This window comes from Ceratosolen solmsi, unplaced genomic scaffold (genome assembly GCF_000503995.2).
Source record: "Ceratosolen solmsi marchali unplaced genomic scaffold, CerSol_1.0 scaffold6, whole genome shotgun sequence".
Classification (NCBI taxonomy): Eukaryota; Metazoa; Arthropoda; class Insecta; order Hymenoptera; family Agaonidae; genus Ceratosolen; species Ceratosolen solmsi.
In genome coordinates, this window is record NW_011948414.1 from 12,744,809 (window position 1) to 12,764,544 (window position 19,736).

General features: G+C 21.4%; 1 protein-coding gene across 1 annotated transcript; it reads left to right on the forward strand.

The window, feature by feature from the left end:
• The first annotated feature begins 724 nt into the window (after nucleotides 1-724).
• LOC105368134 (stearoyl-CoA desaturase 5-like) lies at nucleotides 725-9,250 on the forward strand. The gene is made up of 6 exons (XM_011507066.1): nucleotides 725-749; nucleotides 831-1,136; nucleotides 1,204-1,334; nucleotides 3,199-3,404; nucleotides 7,642-7,821; nucleotides 8,885-9,250. Exons 2-6 carry the CDS (start codon nucleotides 848-850, stop codon nucleotides 9,141-9,143), a joined length of 1,065 nt encoding a protein of 354 aa, XP_011505368.1. The 5' UTR covers nucleotides 725-749; nucleotides 831-847; the 3' UTR covers nucleotides 9,144-9,250.
• The last annotated feature ends 10,486 nt before the right edge of the window (nucleotides 9,251-19,736 follow it).

The window sequence follows — 19,736 nt, forward strand, 5'->3', positions numbered from 1 at the left end:
GTATTTTGATAAATCTTTTATTATCACATATATTAAATGAATAATATTGTTATAAATTGTATTATATAAATTTTTTAAAATCAGAAGTAATTTAATCATTTATAATAAAATTTATTCATATATTATTCATATAGAATAAAAACTTATCCATATTAGTATTTTAATAATTATTTTTCAATGCCTTGTACTTATAGGTATAATCTCAATAACTTAATTTTCAGAATATTATCACTTATATATATAAATTAAAAATAAATAGGTGGGGGAAATCAGCAACATCATAACTGGATATATTTAAACGTAGCGAGATTTTACAGCGAAACTAAATAAGCCAATCAAGTTAAAGCTACTCCTCCCCCGATTAATTCCCTTTCAATAATATTGATAAAAACCCTTCATTACTAAAGCTTCTGAATAGCATAAATAATGATGATTGAGCATGGCACGCTTCAGTTTTCAAATCTATTCTAAAAACTTAACTTGTAATGTTTATACTGATTTTTAATAAAATAATTATTAATAATTTATTAAAGTTAACTTTTCATAGTGAAACGGTTACTGTAATTAAATTATATATTTACCTCACATAGTAAATTTTAAATATTATAAATAATTCAATTTTACAATATTATTCGTTTGTTTAAATATACTTAATAAGTACATAGTTAATAAATAATTATATTAATTTATATAAATTTATATAAATTTATATATTTATATATATATCAATTATAAATAAATGATTAATAGTAAGTCTTTGCAAGAAATTTAATTCTTATTTAAGAAAGTTTTTATCTGATTGAATTTGTGTGATTAATTTTTATTTTCAGTTATATTATAATACAGAATGTTGATAGATACTGCCGTATCATTTCGACTTAATAATGATTCCGAAATTTATGAAGCTAATAATAATCAGATTAAAAAAATTAATAAAAATATAACATGTGAAAAAATGAAGACAGTGTCTAATGAAACAGAAACTATTGTAACAAATGATATAAGCACGTGGAGTTATTTTCTTAAAAATGACATTAAATGGAAGAATGCAGTAATTTTAGTTGTACTTCATATAATAGCTATTTACGGTTTCATCACGTTTCCTTATATTGAACGATATAAAACTGTTTTGTATAGTAAGTCTTATTTTTTATTATTTAAGTAATCAAATAATTAATTATTATTTCCTTTATTTCATTCCAGTGCAATTTATGATAATATTTTCGGGATTTGGTGTAACTTGTGGTGCTCATCGTTTTTGGAGTCACAGATCTTTCAGTGCCAAACTACCACTACGAATTCTTCTTGCAACTTGTTTTATCTCAGCATCCCAGGTATTTTTTAATGAAACATAATTTGAAATCTTTTCTATAACTATAATTATTTCAATTAGAAATTTGTAAAATTATTTAATAAGCATATTACTCATATTGATTAAACAATTTATAAACTCAAATTACCATTATCGATTAAAAAATAACAACCATATTTAAATAAATTGTTAATCTACTTTATTTCATTTATTAGTATTTAAATAAAATTAATAAGAAGATTTTATTAACTTTAATAAAATATTTTTTTATATTATATTATATTATTAAGCACTAGCTGACTATACTTGTATAAAATAACAAGTATTAACTATTAAAATGATTTAGATGGTAATCAAATTATTTTTATAATACATTTTTATGTAAATAATATTTCTGTAAAATTTTAATTGAAAATAATTCGATTAACAATATTTTATAAAATTATATTTTTCTTAGTTAATATTTGATATTAGAAATAGTGAAAGATATCGATGGTTATAAAAATACCTTATCAATATGAGACAGTAGCTATCCTAATATTTTATAGTCAATTTTGATTTAAAGCTTATATTACAACGAAATATTACTCAATTTCTAGTGATAAGGGCTATAATCTGTGTTTACATTTTCACGTTACAACAGTATTTAGCTTTATAATGAAATCTAAAATTTTAATGATAAATCTGAGTTGTATAAAAATAATTATGTTGAATTTCAAAAACTGAAATGAGGTACAATAAAATTTACATAGTAAAAAAAAGGAAAGTGAGATAGATGAATTTTCAATTTATACTATTTCTCTTACTGTGTGTATCTATGCGTATGGATATGTGTGCACGTTTATATATTTTTACATAAAATAAATAAATTTATAAATATATCAAAACGCGTCTACAAATGATATAATATTATTTTGCTAAATTGCTGAATATTGGTTTCAAAATTAACATATATTTGAACTATATTTGAATGAGATTTATTTACATACTTACCAACATAATTTACATTAATCTTCACATATTGTAAAAACTTATATTAATTTTATTTGATTAATACCAAAAAATATTTCAATTGTTGGTAAATTATAAATAAAACCCATTTTTGTAATTAATAATATAATATTATATATTATATATACATTCTGTGTATTGAACATTTTTATAATATAAAATATATTAAGATTATTAAAATACTAGTCATTGTAAATATTAGTATGCTAATAATTGTTATCTATATGTTCGTTATTTTAAATAACAACTTTCTATTAACAAATATTTAAAAAATTCTTATTATTTTTTATTTAAATTTATCTATTAATTTTTCATGTATGTGCTTGACAAATACATTTTTTAATTGTACTTATTCATATTTCTATTTAATAAATAATCGTCTGTGTATTGTATACTTATATTACTTTAATTAAAAAAATATATATATATATATATATTCAAATGAAAACATTTTTTTTTAATTTAAATGAGTTAAATATAAAAATATTAATTACATGTTAATAAAAATTAAACACGAATTATAATGTGTGTTATGCTTAATCTCAAGTATGGACTTATTTATCTACATTTTTATCAATTATTAAATTGATTTGTAAGTAATTAAATATAATCCAATAATATTAAAAAGATTATGAAATATTTATCTATATTTTCAAGTATTTATACATGCATTATTGTTTGTACCTTACACGTATTAAAATTTATAATAAATAATGTTTACTATAAATTATATAGATTCCACAAATCGTTATGCATTATAATATATGTAATATTATATGTATTATATAGTGTATATATTTTTATGACTAAAGTTTTAATAATTATAACGTATAATTTAAAATTGAAATGTTTTAAATGAAATGAATTATATATAGGTCCCGGTCAGTGCGTGGGTCAGGGAACATCGGGTGCATCACAAATTTTCTGAGACAAACGCTGATCCGCATGACAGTAGACGTGGTTTTTTTTTCTCTCATTGCGGTTGGCTTATGCTCGACAAACACCCTGCAGTATTACAAAAAAGTAAAACAATAAATATGAGTGACATTGAAGCGGATCCTGTTGTCACTTTTACAGATAGGTACACATTATGTTTACTTTATATTTCAGTAAAATATACATCTATATAAATTTAATAAACACACATAACACGACTAAATATTAAATATTTTATGGACTTGTAAGCTGGCGACATTCTATTCAATGTCTAACGTTAAATAATATTTATTATTCTAATGATTTTATAACAATCATTAGATTGTTCCATGCATTACAGGCACATCGTAACTATAATATAATAAAAACACGTGCTCATAAAAAGATTATTTTAATTTGAAAACATTCACCGAAAGATTTATATTAATACTGCAGTTATATATATTATGTCATTATTTTTAAATATATTATTTTATATTTTTTATAAAAATCATCTGTATGAATTTTAATTTTCATTATAATAACTTTTAGTAATACATTACAAATAATATTTTGAAATTTATACATTTTATATTAATAAATATATTTTTGTAAAATTTTTAAAACCTTTTCTATGAGATTATATTTACAATCTAGAATTATTTTTTGAATAAAATTAAAAGATATTTTGTTGTATAGGATGATATTTTTATAAAAGTAAGCCCGAAGAGATAATAAATATTTATTATATTGAGAGGGGAGACAGACAGACAGACAGACAGCAAATAGAGAAATTAGATCGAAACAAGAACAATCAAAGCGTGCTCTTGCAAAATATAAGCATTAAACAAATTTACGTTTTAGATTAAATCACATGTTTTTTGAGAAAAAAAAATTATTTGTGACATACTCCTAATTTCTTGTTCTTGTCATCATTATAGTAAAAAAATTTGGTAAACCTGGATGTAAAAGTGAAAATTTGTTAGAACAGATACGATTTTCATAAATAATTTTATTATTGAACGACTTCCACGGGACTACCTAATAAGTAAATTAAAAGAAAATTGAATATTACGTAATTTGTCCATATTTAAAGGTTAAAAACTTCCGCTAATAACGAATGTATATAGTACATCAACATTTTCACAAAAAATTAAATTTCTTAAAATATTATGTAAAATTAAATATTCACAACTAACAGTGTTAGATCATTCATCTTTTAAGCCGATTATTATTGCAGATAAAATCCAGTTATACTAAAATAGGTAGTGTTGATACAGAACATCGATAATACCGAGCGAATTATATCCTATGATAATTAAAATGCGTCGACAACTAATTTAATAACTAAATGCGACTACCCTTATTTTTAAAGAAATTATAATGTTCACTAGAAAGTTATTTTTACGTAGCAGATTATCGTATTTAATTTAGGTGTTTACTGATTTTATCATTAACTTAATTAATCAGTAATTACGAGATTGCTTACCAAAAGTAATTTTTCAGTACAATCGATTTGTGCTAATATTAATACAAAACAGAATATATACTTGAATCTATAGAAATGACAGAAAATACCTAAATTAAAAGATTCAAACCAACTCTGGGTATAACCTTTAAACAAAATTTATGGATAAATGACTTTACATTGTTTGATTTATTATAACAAAGTCAAATCAAGATTTACATAATCCTTTTTTAAAATTATAAGATATCTATCAATACACACTTAAGATGTAATAAAATTTACAAACACATATACTTCACACTTTGACTAACATATAAATAGATCCTGCAGTAAGCATTTCATCGACTATGTAGAAAATTATACCCTGCATCAGTCGATTTCTAATATTTATTTATTGTGTACACAATTATGTATAATTTTCAGAAGAAATAAAAGATCATTTAGTTTATTATATCTGCAAATAATACTCAGATAAATCTTTTTAATAATAAAAATTAAATTAAAAAAAAAATGATATTAATATTTATGGATAAACAGCATTTATCTTAGATAATATTTTTAATTTAACTATATTCATACATAATATATTCATTTTAAACAAATAAAATTAAGTATATACTAATACTAAATAGGCAAATACTCTGTGAAAATCTCAAGAGCTAAGATCTACTAAAATTCAAAAGTACACCACGATACAGAATCGAACGACTTTACAGAAAAGATACGAATCTTCTATAAATAAACGAACAAAAATATCTTACAGGTTCGAAAGTATCAAGTATACTATTATGATGAAAAGCACTGCAACATCTAATATAATTTTGGATATAAAGTCTGATGATAAAACCATATTCAATTTTATGTATACTTAAAATATAGTTACAAAATTCGAATACAAAGTTTAAAGCCTGTTTAGCATGATTAATAAATCAGATGTAGAGAATATGATATAACTGGAATAATTTAACATGATCTATCAAACTCAGATGATGAAAAGAAAGTCGAAATACCACTAGTAAACAAATAGAAAGCAAATTAAAATCCATGTTGTGAGAAAGAAAATTGCTCTATTTTCTCAAAACATTACCCAAATTATAAATGCTTTTGATGGTTCTTGTTACCTTTTTGATATGTTTAATTTCGGTCATTAGTTTGTAAGGTAATTTAATATGGTAATTTATATCATTATTGACTGAGCTAGTACCAGTCGATTGCAGCGTAAATAAAAATAATCTATGTATACATAATATGTATTTACATACGTATTAAGCATTCGTTAAAATGATAACGTAATTTCCATTATGATATTTATATTAAAAAATAATACAAAAGTATGATATGTAGAAAGTACAAAAATTAAAAAGTAAATAATATTTTTATTTTACTAAGTTGTTTCATATCAATTAACTATTTTATATGTAACTAAGAAGATTAAAACTAGAATCGAATTTCAGAATATTAAAAAAATAATACAATGTAATGAAGCGGCATTAAGAAAAATTAATATTTAAAATAAGATGAATAAATAAATAATACTAATTGAAATAAGAATAATTAAATTTGAAATTAATTACATAAATTTACGCTGCAAAAATAGTGCCATTATTTTAAAATTTTAATTAAACAATAGCAGTAACTAAAAAAATTTTCATTATTTTTCAGTTTTTACATTGTGCCTCGATGAAATTTAATATTTATTAAAATTTTCTTCTATTGTATTATATTATTAAATATATATAAAAATTAATAAGTGTTTTATTAGTTTTTTTATTATTAGATTTTATAGTTTCTAATGTTTTTAAAAAATGATATCTGATATCTATTGTTTACTAGTGGTATTATGTTAATTCTTCATTAGAAATAAATGTATTTATTTTTTTACGTGTATCTCTTACGACACTTATTAATTTCATCTGTAATCGCAACATTCTTATATAAAGATATTAATTTTTTATTTAATGAGTTCTTTACACTTATAAACATTAAAAAATGTATTTTAAAATATATTCCAATTATGAATACACTACAAATAATAAAAATTTAAATGTATTTCAGCATTTTCTTTTTTTCTACAGACAAGTATTTGTTAAAAAAAGTATTACGTTTGCAATAGAAATTAATTTGTCACAATCTAGTCTATATTTTTAACATAAAATGTTACCTAATTAGTTAGTATAGATTTTAATAATTAAATTAAAATCTTAATGTTTTTGAATATTAATGTTTTCAATTAATTTTTTTATAATTTCTCTACCATTTATTATGTTTCAGTTGTAGTCTGTTATCTTTTATTACTAATTTATTTATTTATAATTTTATTGCAGACGATATGCTAAAGTTACCAGCCATAGAGCCACCAGCCCTTTAAATCACAATTTTTTACATTTATTATTAAAAAAAAGTTTTTCGTTTTAAAATTAAAAGGTAATAATAAAGGTGATTAAAAGGCAATATCGTTTAATTTAATTGGATCTGATATATTTTTAAAAGCTACTCTCTGATGATATTTATTCGAACGTTTTCAATTTATATAAAAAATTTAGTTCAAATGCTTACTTTAACTTTCTAAAAATAAAGTAAACATAAATATATTATATTGTATTTGTAGTTCCATGTAAAAAGCTTGCAGTGCCAAACAATGATAATCCTCAGCAGAAAAATTTTAATTTTTAACAATTCTTTAATAGACTTGGTTATAAAACTAGTAATGCTATATAATATGAATGTTCAATAAAAAAATATTTTTATTTTTAAATTATTATTATAATAGACAATAATTATTATATTATTTTAGACATATTTGTATCCAGTTTATTTAAATGGCATTAATATATATTATTTATCAATGAATTCTTATTAATATCACATTAATTAAATCAATTGTATCAAAATGTTTAAATAATATTCAAACACATCCACTTATTTTTATTAACAGGTATTTTAAATTTCTGAAGTTAATAGTTATGTTTACAACAGTAGCCATACCAGTATATTGTTGGAATGAAAGTTGGTACTATGCAGTCATGTCACAATTTTTAAAATTTATTTACAATTCTCACAGTACTTGGTGTCTCAACAGTGTTGCTCATATGTGGGGATATAAACCATACAATAGGTAGATTCAACTATTATAAAGATATTTACAATAATAATTATAGATATTAATAGACGATACGCAAAAAAGTAAATTTAATTATTGTATATTATAAAATTAATAATGAAATATAAAGAAACAGAATTATTTGCATAAAATTGCTTTTAGTTATATATACACATAGTTATATATATAACTAAAAAATATATATTATATAAAATTCAAAAAAGTATATTGACATGTATACCGACATTTAATAATAATTTGAAATGATATTAATTTTGAATAATTGAATAAAATAGAATACAATTATTGAATTAACATCGATTTCTATACTATACTAAATTTTATTAAATTTAAAATGTACTTTTATTAAATTTAAAATATACTTTTACTTGTGCATTTATTCATAATAACTTCTTTGATATTTATCATTTTGTTCGTTCTTATTTTTATTTATTTTTTTATTATTTTATTATTTTCTTGATCATGAATAAAATGTCATTTTAATTAAAAATTAACCATATAAAGTTTTTTGATATATTTATACATTTAGTGTTAAATAAATGCATATCATAATTTATATAAATTTTCAACAACTAGTTGTTAAACAAAAATATAATGAAACATTCAAATTTTTGTTATGATTAAACGTACATTATTTTTATTAAATCTGCATGATCAGCTGCATATAACAATCATTAAAATTTATGTGACTAAATGTGAAAAATTTTTTTATTAATTATATATTATTTATATATTAATTATTAGCTCCTGTAAACTTTTTCATTTAAAAGATCTTATCGCAATACATATTTAAACGATTCTCGTATTTAAAAAGATTAAATCGTAAATTTTTGGAAGTAATATTTAAATAAATTCAGCATATTTCTGTTTTTTCATAACATTTATATTTTCTTAATTTATTAACAAAAAGCGTCCACATCCAAATTGCTTATCAAAATATTTATCATAGACTTTAAAAAATATTTTAATAATAATTAATTAAAATTCAAAATTGATAATTCATATTTCAAGAAGTATATTAAAATATATGGAATTTATTATTAATTTTCTTTTATAGATCTATTGCATCAGCGGATAATTCATTTGTTCACCTAGTTACATATGGAGAAGGTTGTCATAATTATCATCATACTTTCCCATCTGATTATAGTACGCCAGAAATTGGAATAGGAGGATTTGATGTGACAACTAAACTGATTCATTTCTTTGCTAAAATAGGTTGGGCATATAATCTTAAAAAATCTTCAACATCTCTTGTTGAAAGGACGATCCGTAGTAGAGGAGATGCAAATATTTTGAGTTCTGCATTAATCTAAAATTAAAAGATTTTATAAATATTTTAAAAATTTCTGTAATTATATAATTATTATTCTTATTAAATTTTTAAAATATATACGATAAAAGTAATACCGTAACAAAACAATACCGTTGTTGTTTTGCTGGAAATAATCAAATTCAATTAATAAAACAATCTTCTACTGTAAGTTAATATAAAAAAAGAAAAAAGCGAATATTCATAAAATAAAAAAAGGTAAAAAATTTATTAAAAAGTGATATAATTTAAATTTAATGTGCAACTACATTAGTTATATTTAAAAAAAATATTTAAACAATTAAATAATTTATTTATATATTTTTATTACATATGCTCATTTGTAAATGAAATACAGATAATTACTTATTATAAATAAATGATTAATTTTTATTTGAATAAATTGTATTAAATAATTAATTTAGTTATTCTTAAATATCAATAAAACTTTTTATTTGCTAAGTGTTTGTTATCAAATATAATATAAAATATTTTATGAAAACATAAAAACATACCGTATATACTTTGTATATTTTTTTTTATATCGCATTTGTTTTTGTACATGAAGTCGGAAGATATTTATAAAAGCTATTTATAAGATAGTAAAAAAATGCAAAGCTAAAACAAAAGTGCTAAATGGATAATAATTAGGAGATAATTATTACACTTATGAGTGAGTATTATTAATAAATTGCGTATAATATATTTGGGATTATTGATATACATTTCACTTTAATTATAAAAATATAAGTGCATTACATTTTATAATGATTCAATTTATGCATTGCACGCATCTTAATAATACGCCATTCTAATTTCACTAATTACTAAATTTTCCAGTAACATCCATTTATTTATTAATAACAGTAGATTAATATTTTTGTAAAAAAATTCAATATTTAAATTGAAAAAATAAAACTGATATAGATGTAATTTAGCAATAAAATTAAAAGCATACAAAAATTTAAGTAATAGATATATTAAAAAGGCCATATGACTTTGTTTTTCAACGTATTTAAACTATAAATAATATGTAATTAGGAAATTTGTCTGAATAAAGACTTTTCCGATTATCTTAAAATTATCTTAAATGTTATTTTATTAATTTTATTTTAAAATGTCTTAAAATTGAAATTTTTATATTTATTGAATCCAATACTTTACTTGTGGAAATCGATCATGTTAATATTTTCTGTCTATCTTATTTATTGACAATATGATTTACACAATTTATTGTATGTAAAAGCTCATACATACCTTTTTGAAGATTCGGAATAAAAATAGGAAATTGTTAAACCTTAAATCATTTTTAGATGATGAATTAATCACAATATTCAAATAATCAAGAGCTACCAGTGACAAAAAAACTGGCATTTTAAAGAACCATATATATTAAAATATATAATATATTTATATTATATATATATATATAATATTATATAATATATATGACCATGAATACATCGCAGCAAAATAAATTGTAATATTTTATAAGCTTTGAATTAAACATATAAAAAGTATCTTTATTATTTATATGGCAATAATTATATTATATATCCGAGCCAATGGTAAGAAGATAGTGGATTTATATGTATAATAACACTTTCCGAATTTGGCACGCTTGACTCTAGGTTTTCAACTTGTGTAATCAAATTTAAGCAATACGAAAAATATGAGAACAATAAGTAGAAGTACGTACAATTAGTTTTTTTTTATGCGAATTTTAGTATTCAGAAATTCTCTCTTTGTATGTATTTATATCTTGTAATTGACTCTTTGACTCTTTTTATCCAACTACTAGTAACAAAATATTTTCTTACTGAATTGATAAACTTTCGTGATTCTATATAGTGCCAGGTTTAATTATAAATCGGTTCATAAATACAATTTTATAAACAATTATTCAAAAGAGATTATGCAAATGATTATTTTCTAAAAATATGGTATTTAAATTTAAAATAAAATTTTTTATAAGTTTTACAATTGTTCCAGTATGATTTAACCTATTTTTTCTACTATCTTCCTCTTGAAATATTACTCCAAATGGATTATCGTCTATATGTTCTTGAATAGCAATACTTTGAAAAATATTGTAATAAATTAAAAAGGAATAATGAACGAGAATCGTTAGTTATAATTTGGAGGACATTTTATGAAAAAATTAATTCTCTAATTCTAAAATTTTGCCCATAAAATTTGTAAAAATTTTATTCAATTATTTTCATATTCTATTAATAAGATCCTTTTATTTTGAGTAAACTAGACTATGATAGTATGAAGTTATTAAATAATTTCTAATGAAAATCGTTCTCCATTCCTTTAAACTAATTTTGTTAAAATGTATTTCTTTATGTATTATATTCAACATTATTTAATCATCAAGTTACATAATTAATATCAAATTATTACTGTACTTCATAAATGAGCATTCATTTTATTATTCTACAATTCCTCTTGCATAAAAATTTCAGAAAAAATATTAAAATAAAAAATATTTTTATAAATCTCATTATTATATTTGCATTGAATTATGGTTTTATTATCAATATTTTATTTTTAGCCTGATCGTATTTTGCGTAAACTGCTGACAGTCAATTCACGATTAATTTATATAGAAAAATAATAATAAATAATCAGTAATATAATAAATAACAAGATGGTAATATATATCGATATTGAATAAAAAATAATTGATTAAAAATGATGTTGGATCTTGATTCAATCATTTAAATCTTCCGTGGAACATTTAATAATTTAAAGTATTTATGATTTCAGATTTCTTTTTAATCATATATTCATGCGTATCGATCATATTTATATCTATACTTGTATAATTTGTTCTTTAAAATCTCGTGTATTTACCATTTTACTTATCAAACTGTTTAATGACAATATATTTTAGAAAAATATCATCTATTACCAAGCATGGTTGAACTAAATTTATTTAGGATCATCACGCCTAGTATAATTATAGTGAAAATACAGAAATGAAATTTTAAGTAAATATTTTTCTCGTAATTAACGAGCACAAATAAATTTATGGTTGTGATCTGTGCATACACTGCGACGTTAAGTGAGGAATCTGTTTTCCTTCTTAGGATTGTAAGAGTCAAAACATTTCTTGCATGTGGTGCATATGCCAAAATGTTTTTTTATACCACTATAATTTCACATACCAAATCATAATGAAAATGGATATATATATATATATATATATAATGTATATATATATATATATATATATTCATATTCGTAAATATGCACATAAATGTATTTACAAATTGTAGATCATGATAGATAGATACATGACTGCCACAATCTTATAAGCAAAAATTGAATGAAAATATAAAAATATTGATTACCCGACAGAATAAAAGTAATTATTTAAAGTTTTTATTAAAGAGTTGATGAAATTAAAATAAATCTAAATTATTGAAATAAAATCTTAAATGATGAAAAATATAATACAATAAAATACTAACAGCATACTGTTAAATTATCTCTTATATCTAATTACAGTATTTACAATAAATTAATGTACGGATATTCCTAAAAAATAGTTTAAATTATGGTGACCATGAAGTTCCTCAAAAATTTCATACAGATTTATATAATTTTGTATATATTTTATCGCTTTAATTCAATTACATTGACGTGCAATTCATAGTTATCATATTATGAAAATTGTAGATTATTGATTATTTGTTCAGAAAAATTAAGCTTTTCAATTGAACAATTGGTTTCAAAATTTTGTTCGAATTTATTTTATAATTTAAGTTATATCTAAATCTTTTTAAGTTAAAAATATCGTTAAACAAAAAAATTACTGATAAATATTTTATATAAATTTTAAGTATATTTAATTTTAATAAATTATTTCCAAAATACAGATTTTTAGTAAATTTAATTCTCTTCAGATGACAAATTACTCAAGTTAACGTACCATTTCTACGAAGATTTTTATTTTTATACAAATTCAATATTCTCTATGATGTAAATATTTTTTAAAATCATTTTAGTCTTATAAATTTTAAATATTTATTGATAAATGAGAGGATCAAGATGTAAAATACATCTACAGGCTCATAGATCTATAAAGCTAGGAAATGTCACTTCTATACATATAAATTTACATGCATTATTTTTTATTCATTGTCGATCAGCTTACATAAAAGTATCCTTTTTGTTTAGTTTTATTGAAAAGTCTATAGATTTCATAATTTCTTTTTTTTTATTTTTAATATTTCTTTTTTTAAATCTTTGTTTATCTATCTTTTTTTTTAATATCTTTCAAGATATCTAGGCTAAGGTTATTTTCAATACAAGAATTTAAATCTGGATATACTATTAATAAAATCTGTATTCGATAGTCTTTTTCTTTAATTATGTAACGATTTCATCCATTATTTGTTTTTTATTTTATTTATATTATACTGTTTATCACGTTTTCAAGTTTTTGGCTAAGTCTATCGTTATTGATGTTCCCTATTCTTACATCTATGATTGCTAGTATCTCTCTGTTTCTCTCTTACAATTATTATAAGCTTCGTTCATTTACAATTTTCGAATATCGTCACTTTTCATTTATAATATGCTAATGCTATGTGTATCACGTAACTTCTTTATTGATTGTTGCAATAAATCACTTTAATGTCATTATTTTATGTATTGTATGTTTAAAAGTTTATAGTAATACGACTATTTTTATTAAATATATCTAATGTATGTGTAAACGTTATTAATCATCAAAATTTAAAGTTTAAGATTCATCACTGATTAAAATTATAATTTCTTAAAATATTTAACTTCTAAAATTTTAATATGTTTTAATTTATTTAAGTTTTATATTAATGAGTCATTGTGTAATTATGTGTTAGATAATGTAACAGTGCATGAAATTTTTTACCTTTTAATCTTAAATATTTTTGTTTCAAATAATTCTCAGCATGCTACTACAATCTTTATGAAATATTGGTGTTGTTTTTCTCAAAAAATTATTTCATAAATAATACATTAATTAATATATAATATTCAATTCATTATTGTTTAATTATATTGATGATAATGTAAAGGTTGAAACTTTAGTACTACGTACATCTCTATTAAAATGTATTATTGTATTATATAATTAGAAAAAATATTTATAATATTCAAATCAACATATTCTGTAAGCAAGTAATTATGTTTAACCACTCTAAAAAGAAGTCTCTCATTATATTCATGCAATTTCTAAATAATGAATATATGATTTTTCGTATAAGTTTTTATTTCGCTTACATAGTTTCCATAGTTTTTTTATTGAAAACAATTTTTTTATCATTTATATTATTCTTTGATATACGTATATTTATAAATAGAATCAAATTTATTTACTGCATATGTAGTTGATAGCTCAATATTAATTAATATAACGTGTTCATCGTAAATTAATTTAAAAATACAATTATTTTTTAAAAAATAGTATAATCAATCAAGCTATTTGAGATTCTTTTTATTTGTATCGAATAATTTGCTAGATATAAACATTTATTTCATTAATGCGAAGAAAAATATATAATGTTCAATTTTTTTGAGTATTAATTTCCAATTTTTTGAATATCCTTTGTTTAGACTAAAAAATATACATTGTCAAATACTACAAATATAAGTATATTAATTTTGCTAATTTTATAGATAATATATATAAATTTTGTATTTGTATTTAATTTCTTTAAATATGTACTATTGTAATACTAGGTTAATATATGATAAAGATATCTCATTCTAAATTGATTGACTTAAAATCTAAAAATGAGAATTATTATTTTCTTATCAACTAAAAATTTAATTGTTAAAATATTACTTTAATGATTATTAAGTTACAAATTATTAAATTACAAATATAAAACCTAATACTTAAATATAATTTCTTTAAGACAAAGATTTAAAACATTGCCTTATATTTATTATTGTATTATTTATTATTTTTATTGTTTATTTTTTATTATTTTTTATATATTATTTATTATTTATTATTTTTTATTTTTTGTATATTATTTATTATTTATTGTTTATTATTTATTATTTATTATTTATTATTTATTATTTATTATTTTATTTCTTAACTAATAACGTGCTTTATTCCTTAGCACATTTTGTCAGTATAAAATAAATAAAATCCCTAATTTATTTATCGAATGGTAACTCATTGTATTTTAATAATACACTCTTTAAATAAATATTATTTTATATGTTATGGTACAAAAGTGTAATTCAAGAAATGAAAAAAAATTGTCTGGCTTCCTTTATAATTATATACATATGTATTTGACCATAGAATAAATATTGGGTATTCCTAAGATTGGATAAATAACTAATTTTCTGATAAACAAAGAATCTTTACACTTTTATCGTTAACCTTTTCATTGTTTCAAATATAGATTTTTTAATATTGTAATTAATTTTTTATTTAATGTATATTCCCTGTTCTCCTCTTTATTTAAATTTCTTTGAATACTTTTTCCATATAAAGTAAATACTATTGTATTACCATTCATTCAATTATAATAAACTGTGACATCGCTTCTATAAAAGTGTGCGCTTTCCTCGGAATTTTATTTTACATTGGTAGATAATATTACAAATTGATATGGTTCTTTGTAGTATGAATTGTATGAGTGAAATGCAAATGAAAGTGTAACAATTATTTATATATTTAATAATTTTCTACACAATTCTCAGTTTACTTTAAAATCATTATTGTTAAGCAGCATAAGCTATCAAATGTAATTCTATTTTATATAATAAAGAATAGTTTAATCTTTAAGGTATCAATATCCCAGTTTATTTTCATAGATTACCCTTTGTCTAACTGCCAACCGATATATGCCTGCATTTCTAAAAGAGAATATACAGATGTCAATTGATTTAAATGAGTTTCTTTATATTTCTTAATAAGTATTATTTGTATAAATTAAATTACAATGATATAATATGTTCTTACTTTTATATTTTCGACTAGTTATATATCAATTACTTTATATATTTAAAATATCTAAAAAATATTAACAATTTCCAATTACTATATGAACAAATTATAATATAATTGAATATTGGCAAATTAAAAATCAATTCCTAAACCAGTAAGTGCATAAAATGTAATAATTTAGACCTATGTTTAAGTCATAGAAAATTAAGAATTATATATCAAAGAATTATTTGTAGAATTGAAATTTATTATTATTTTAAAAAATTGAAATAAAAAGAAATACTAGATAAGAAAATAAGTTATTTTTAAGACATAAATACAAACCATATCATAAATTACTTTTAATTAAAAAAAATTATATCAGATTTTACAATAACTATTTTTAAATGTCATACTTGGGAATTATTGGTGCAAATTGTAGGGTTATATTTTTAATGTATATATATCTATTATATATGTATCTTTTATATTTTATATACCTTATATATATATATATATATATATATATATCTTTTGATTAGACATAACTTGTTTTAATTATTAAAAAGTTTCTATAAAAATATAATCAAGTTGTTGTCAAGTATTAATATAAAGAAATACTGTAATATAATAATCTGTTTAAATTATCGAAAGTTTTGTTTTTTAACCTTAACTTCAATATAAGGATAAAAACTTTATAAATTTTGGAAACTTTAATTTTTATTAAATTTGGAAACTGCTATGATTATTACATTTGAAGAATAAATGAAGTACGATTAATTAATGCTTGATTAACAGTGAATTATTTGAATTAATTGTACTATGTAGTTTTACTTATGTTAATTCAGAATTCGTTACAATAAATCAATTTGGATACTATATTTGTGGAATTAGACCATTCAAATCGTCTAAGTCGTATTTATTATTATTATATAAATGCAATATTTGGGTATTTTTGTTTTAAAGAATGATCGATGAAAAGGGTGGTTGTTTTTTAATACTGATTAATGTTTTGTTTCTTAATACTGGTTGATTGTGCTACAATATAACGATGATCAGGAGTTAGGGATTCGATTAAAGTGATGTAAAAAGGGAGAGTTAATACAGATCGTGATAAGTTGAATACTACCACGGTGATCAAAGTTCCAGTATGTCACCTATTCTCACTATTTTATTAGAGTACAATAATGATGAGGGAACGTTAACTGCAAAGAAGCGAGGAGATTAGGATATATCAGAATTCACCCATGCTTGTAATTAATCGAATAAAAAGATTGTAATAAATTCTTCATACATATTGTAATACTTTCTTTTCATTTTATCGAGTAATTGAGAAAATCAGCAAGTTAGCAGGGCTGAGCAAAAATTAAATTATTAAAAATGTAGAAATACAAACAATTTGATCAGTAAAAAGTATGGGAGCCTAAAAAATGTAACAAAATAGGTAATGATGTAGTATTCCAAACGCACCATATAAATAACATGTCAACGGATATTAAAGGAAGAATCAAATATTTTTGTAAAATTACCGAATAATTTAAATCGAGCCGAACAATTGATTAAATTTTTTAAATTTCATATATTCTCAAAGTTCTATTTTTTATTAGGAAATTTCAAAATATCGAGTACATTTGCACGAAAAAAAAAGTTTCATAGGTTTTGATTTAACAATAAAAATATTAATAAATACAACAGAAGGAAGTCAAATGAGTAAAGTATAAGGAGTAGGTTAAAATTTAATTAATCAAAATGAATGATACATTCCGTGTATCGTCTTTATTTAATTATATTATCGTTACAAACAGATTCTCTATAAGATTTAGTCAAAACATTTTATTCTTTTTTAATGCACTATATTGCTTAGCATATGACTTTTTAAAGCGAAAACTAGTAATTAATTAATAAAATAAAATATAACACATGGTTATGAAATAAAATAGTTTTTTTAATTAAATATTAATTTATTCGTTCAAACAGTTAGTGGATTTAATATTTACCCATAATTTGAAAAGAAATCTACTGATCAACAATTTTTTCTCGGTTCATTCTATTGAAGTCGGATATTCAAATTGAATAATTTCCAGAAATTTAATCTTGAACGCATTACAGTTTTGCAATACAGTTCCATATTTATTTTCTAGTCTAGATTTTAGATACAATGCTTTTGTATTTTAGATCCATTTAACTTAAATATAAAAATTGTCCAATAATTCTTAAATTATTCAATAAATTACAAATAGTAAAAACTAAAAATTTAATTTATCCTTTAGTGACATCTTACATATAAAAAAATTATGGAGTTCATGTAAATTTTAAATGATTATCATTTTTGTTTCTGATTTTGGAAGATCATTATTTTAATATTGTGTATAAAAGATTGGGTAATTAAATGAAATTGCTCAAATATGCATGTCTATTGTAGAAATTTAATAAACGAAGATTTTTACTGCTATAATATAAAGTCTTTAAACAGTTGTAGCTACTGTATTTTTATTATATACAGTTAATTTAAAATTCATTGAAAATTTAATTTTATGTATTATATTTATGTATACAAAAAGCACACATTTATGAATGCATTTTATGTACTTAGATTTCTCATATCTTTGGTAATTGTTGAATATTTAAATAAAGTGAAACGTAAAAATTTCCAATTTCAATAATAAAATTGAAAGAATGGGACGAAGTCATTCAATCTCAAAAAATGTCAAGAGTCCGGCAAATTAGCATGTCAGGAAGTAACAGTGGTAACAGTATCAGCACTAGTAGCAATAGAAAAAATCTCTGTGAATGCGAGAGCTGGCGTTCCCTGATCCCTCTTCCCGACTCTTTATAGTAGCGCAGAGCCGAACACTGACGGAAATGACCGAGGAGAGGTGCGAACCCCTCAACCGTTCTTACAAACGGGATCGCGCCCCACTACATCCAGTCGTGCTACGAGTGCCGTACTGAAAGTGTCGAATGTATGGTTTGAGTGTCCTTTTTTCTATTTAACGCGTGGAATAAACACAAAGCATGTGATAATTCATTCAACGCCTTTTTAATATGAATTCTTAATTGTTGATTTTATCGAGCATTTATCATATTGCCAATTTAATTACTGAACCATCGATTTTGGTGATCGATAGAAAAATCCTTTATCGAGATGAAAAGGAGACGTGAAGAGTCATGAAATCGAATTGGGTTCGATATACGACTACAGAACGTCGTGCTATTTAAGAAAAAACGTCAATAAGACTTTCTAAATTTGAAAGAAGTGTGTAAAATAAATTTTAAGAAATCTAAGTTATCTCTTGGCCATAGATCCAGTAGCGTTTAAAATATGCATCCTATAAACAACAAGAATACGACAGTTTAAATTAAACAAAACAGTGTTAATTATAAATAAATTCGATAGTTAAATACATCGCGCACGTGTTAGTGGTCTGGTACGTTTCGATGTGACGTACCGGGCAATTTAAAATTGATTCATTCAATCTATTGTAAAAAGGAAAAGTTATTAGTTAAGAAAAGAAGTAGCTCCAGTGTTGAGTTTATTAAGAGAAGTGTAAAGAATTTTTACCAGATTTTTTAGAAAGATTATCGCACTAATTAATGATCTCATATTCATATAATTACTCAATTATCAATTTGATAATTTTGATTAATGCT

What these genes read in the sequence shown, in the direction of transcription:
- LOC105368134 (XM_011507066.1), top strand. Translation starts at nt 848, where the DNA reads ATGTTGATAGATACTGCCGTATCATTTCGACTTAATAATGATTCCGAA. An exon ending in ATATAAAACTGTTTTGTATA is followed by an intron (nt 1,137 to 1,203) that starts GTAAGTCTTATT and finishes ATTTCATTCCAG; the next exon opens with TGCAATTTATGATAATATTT. An exon ending in GTTGTCACTTTTACAGATAG is followed by an intron (nt 3,405 to 7,641) that starts GTACACATTATG and finishes TTTTATTAACAG; the next exon opens with GTATTTTAAATTTCTGAAGT.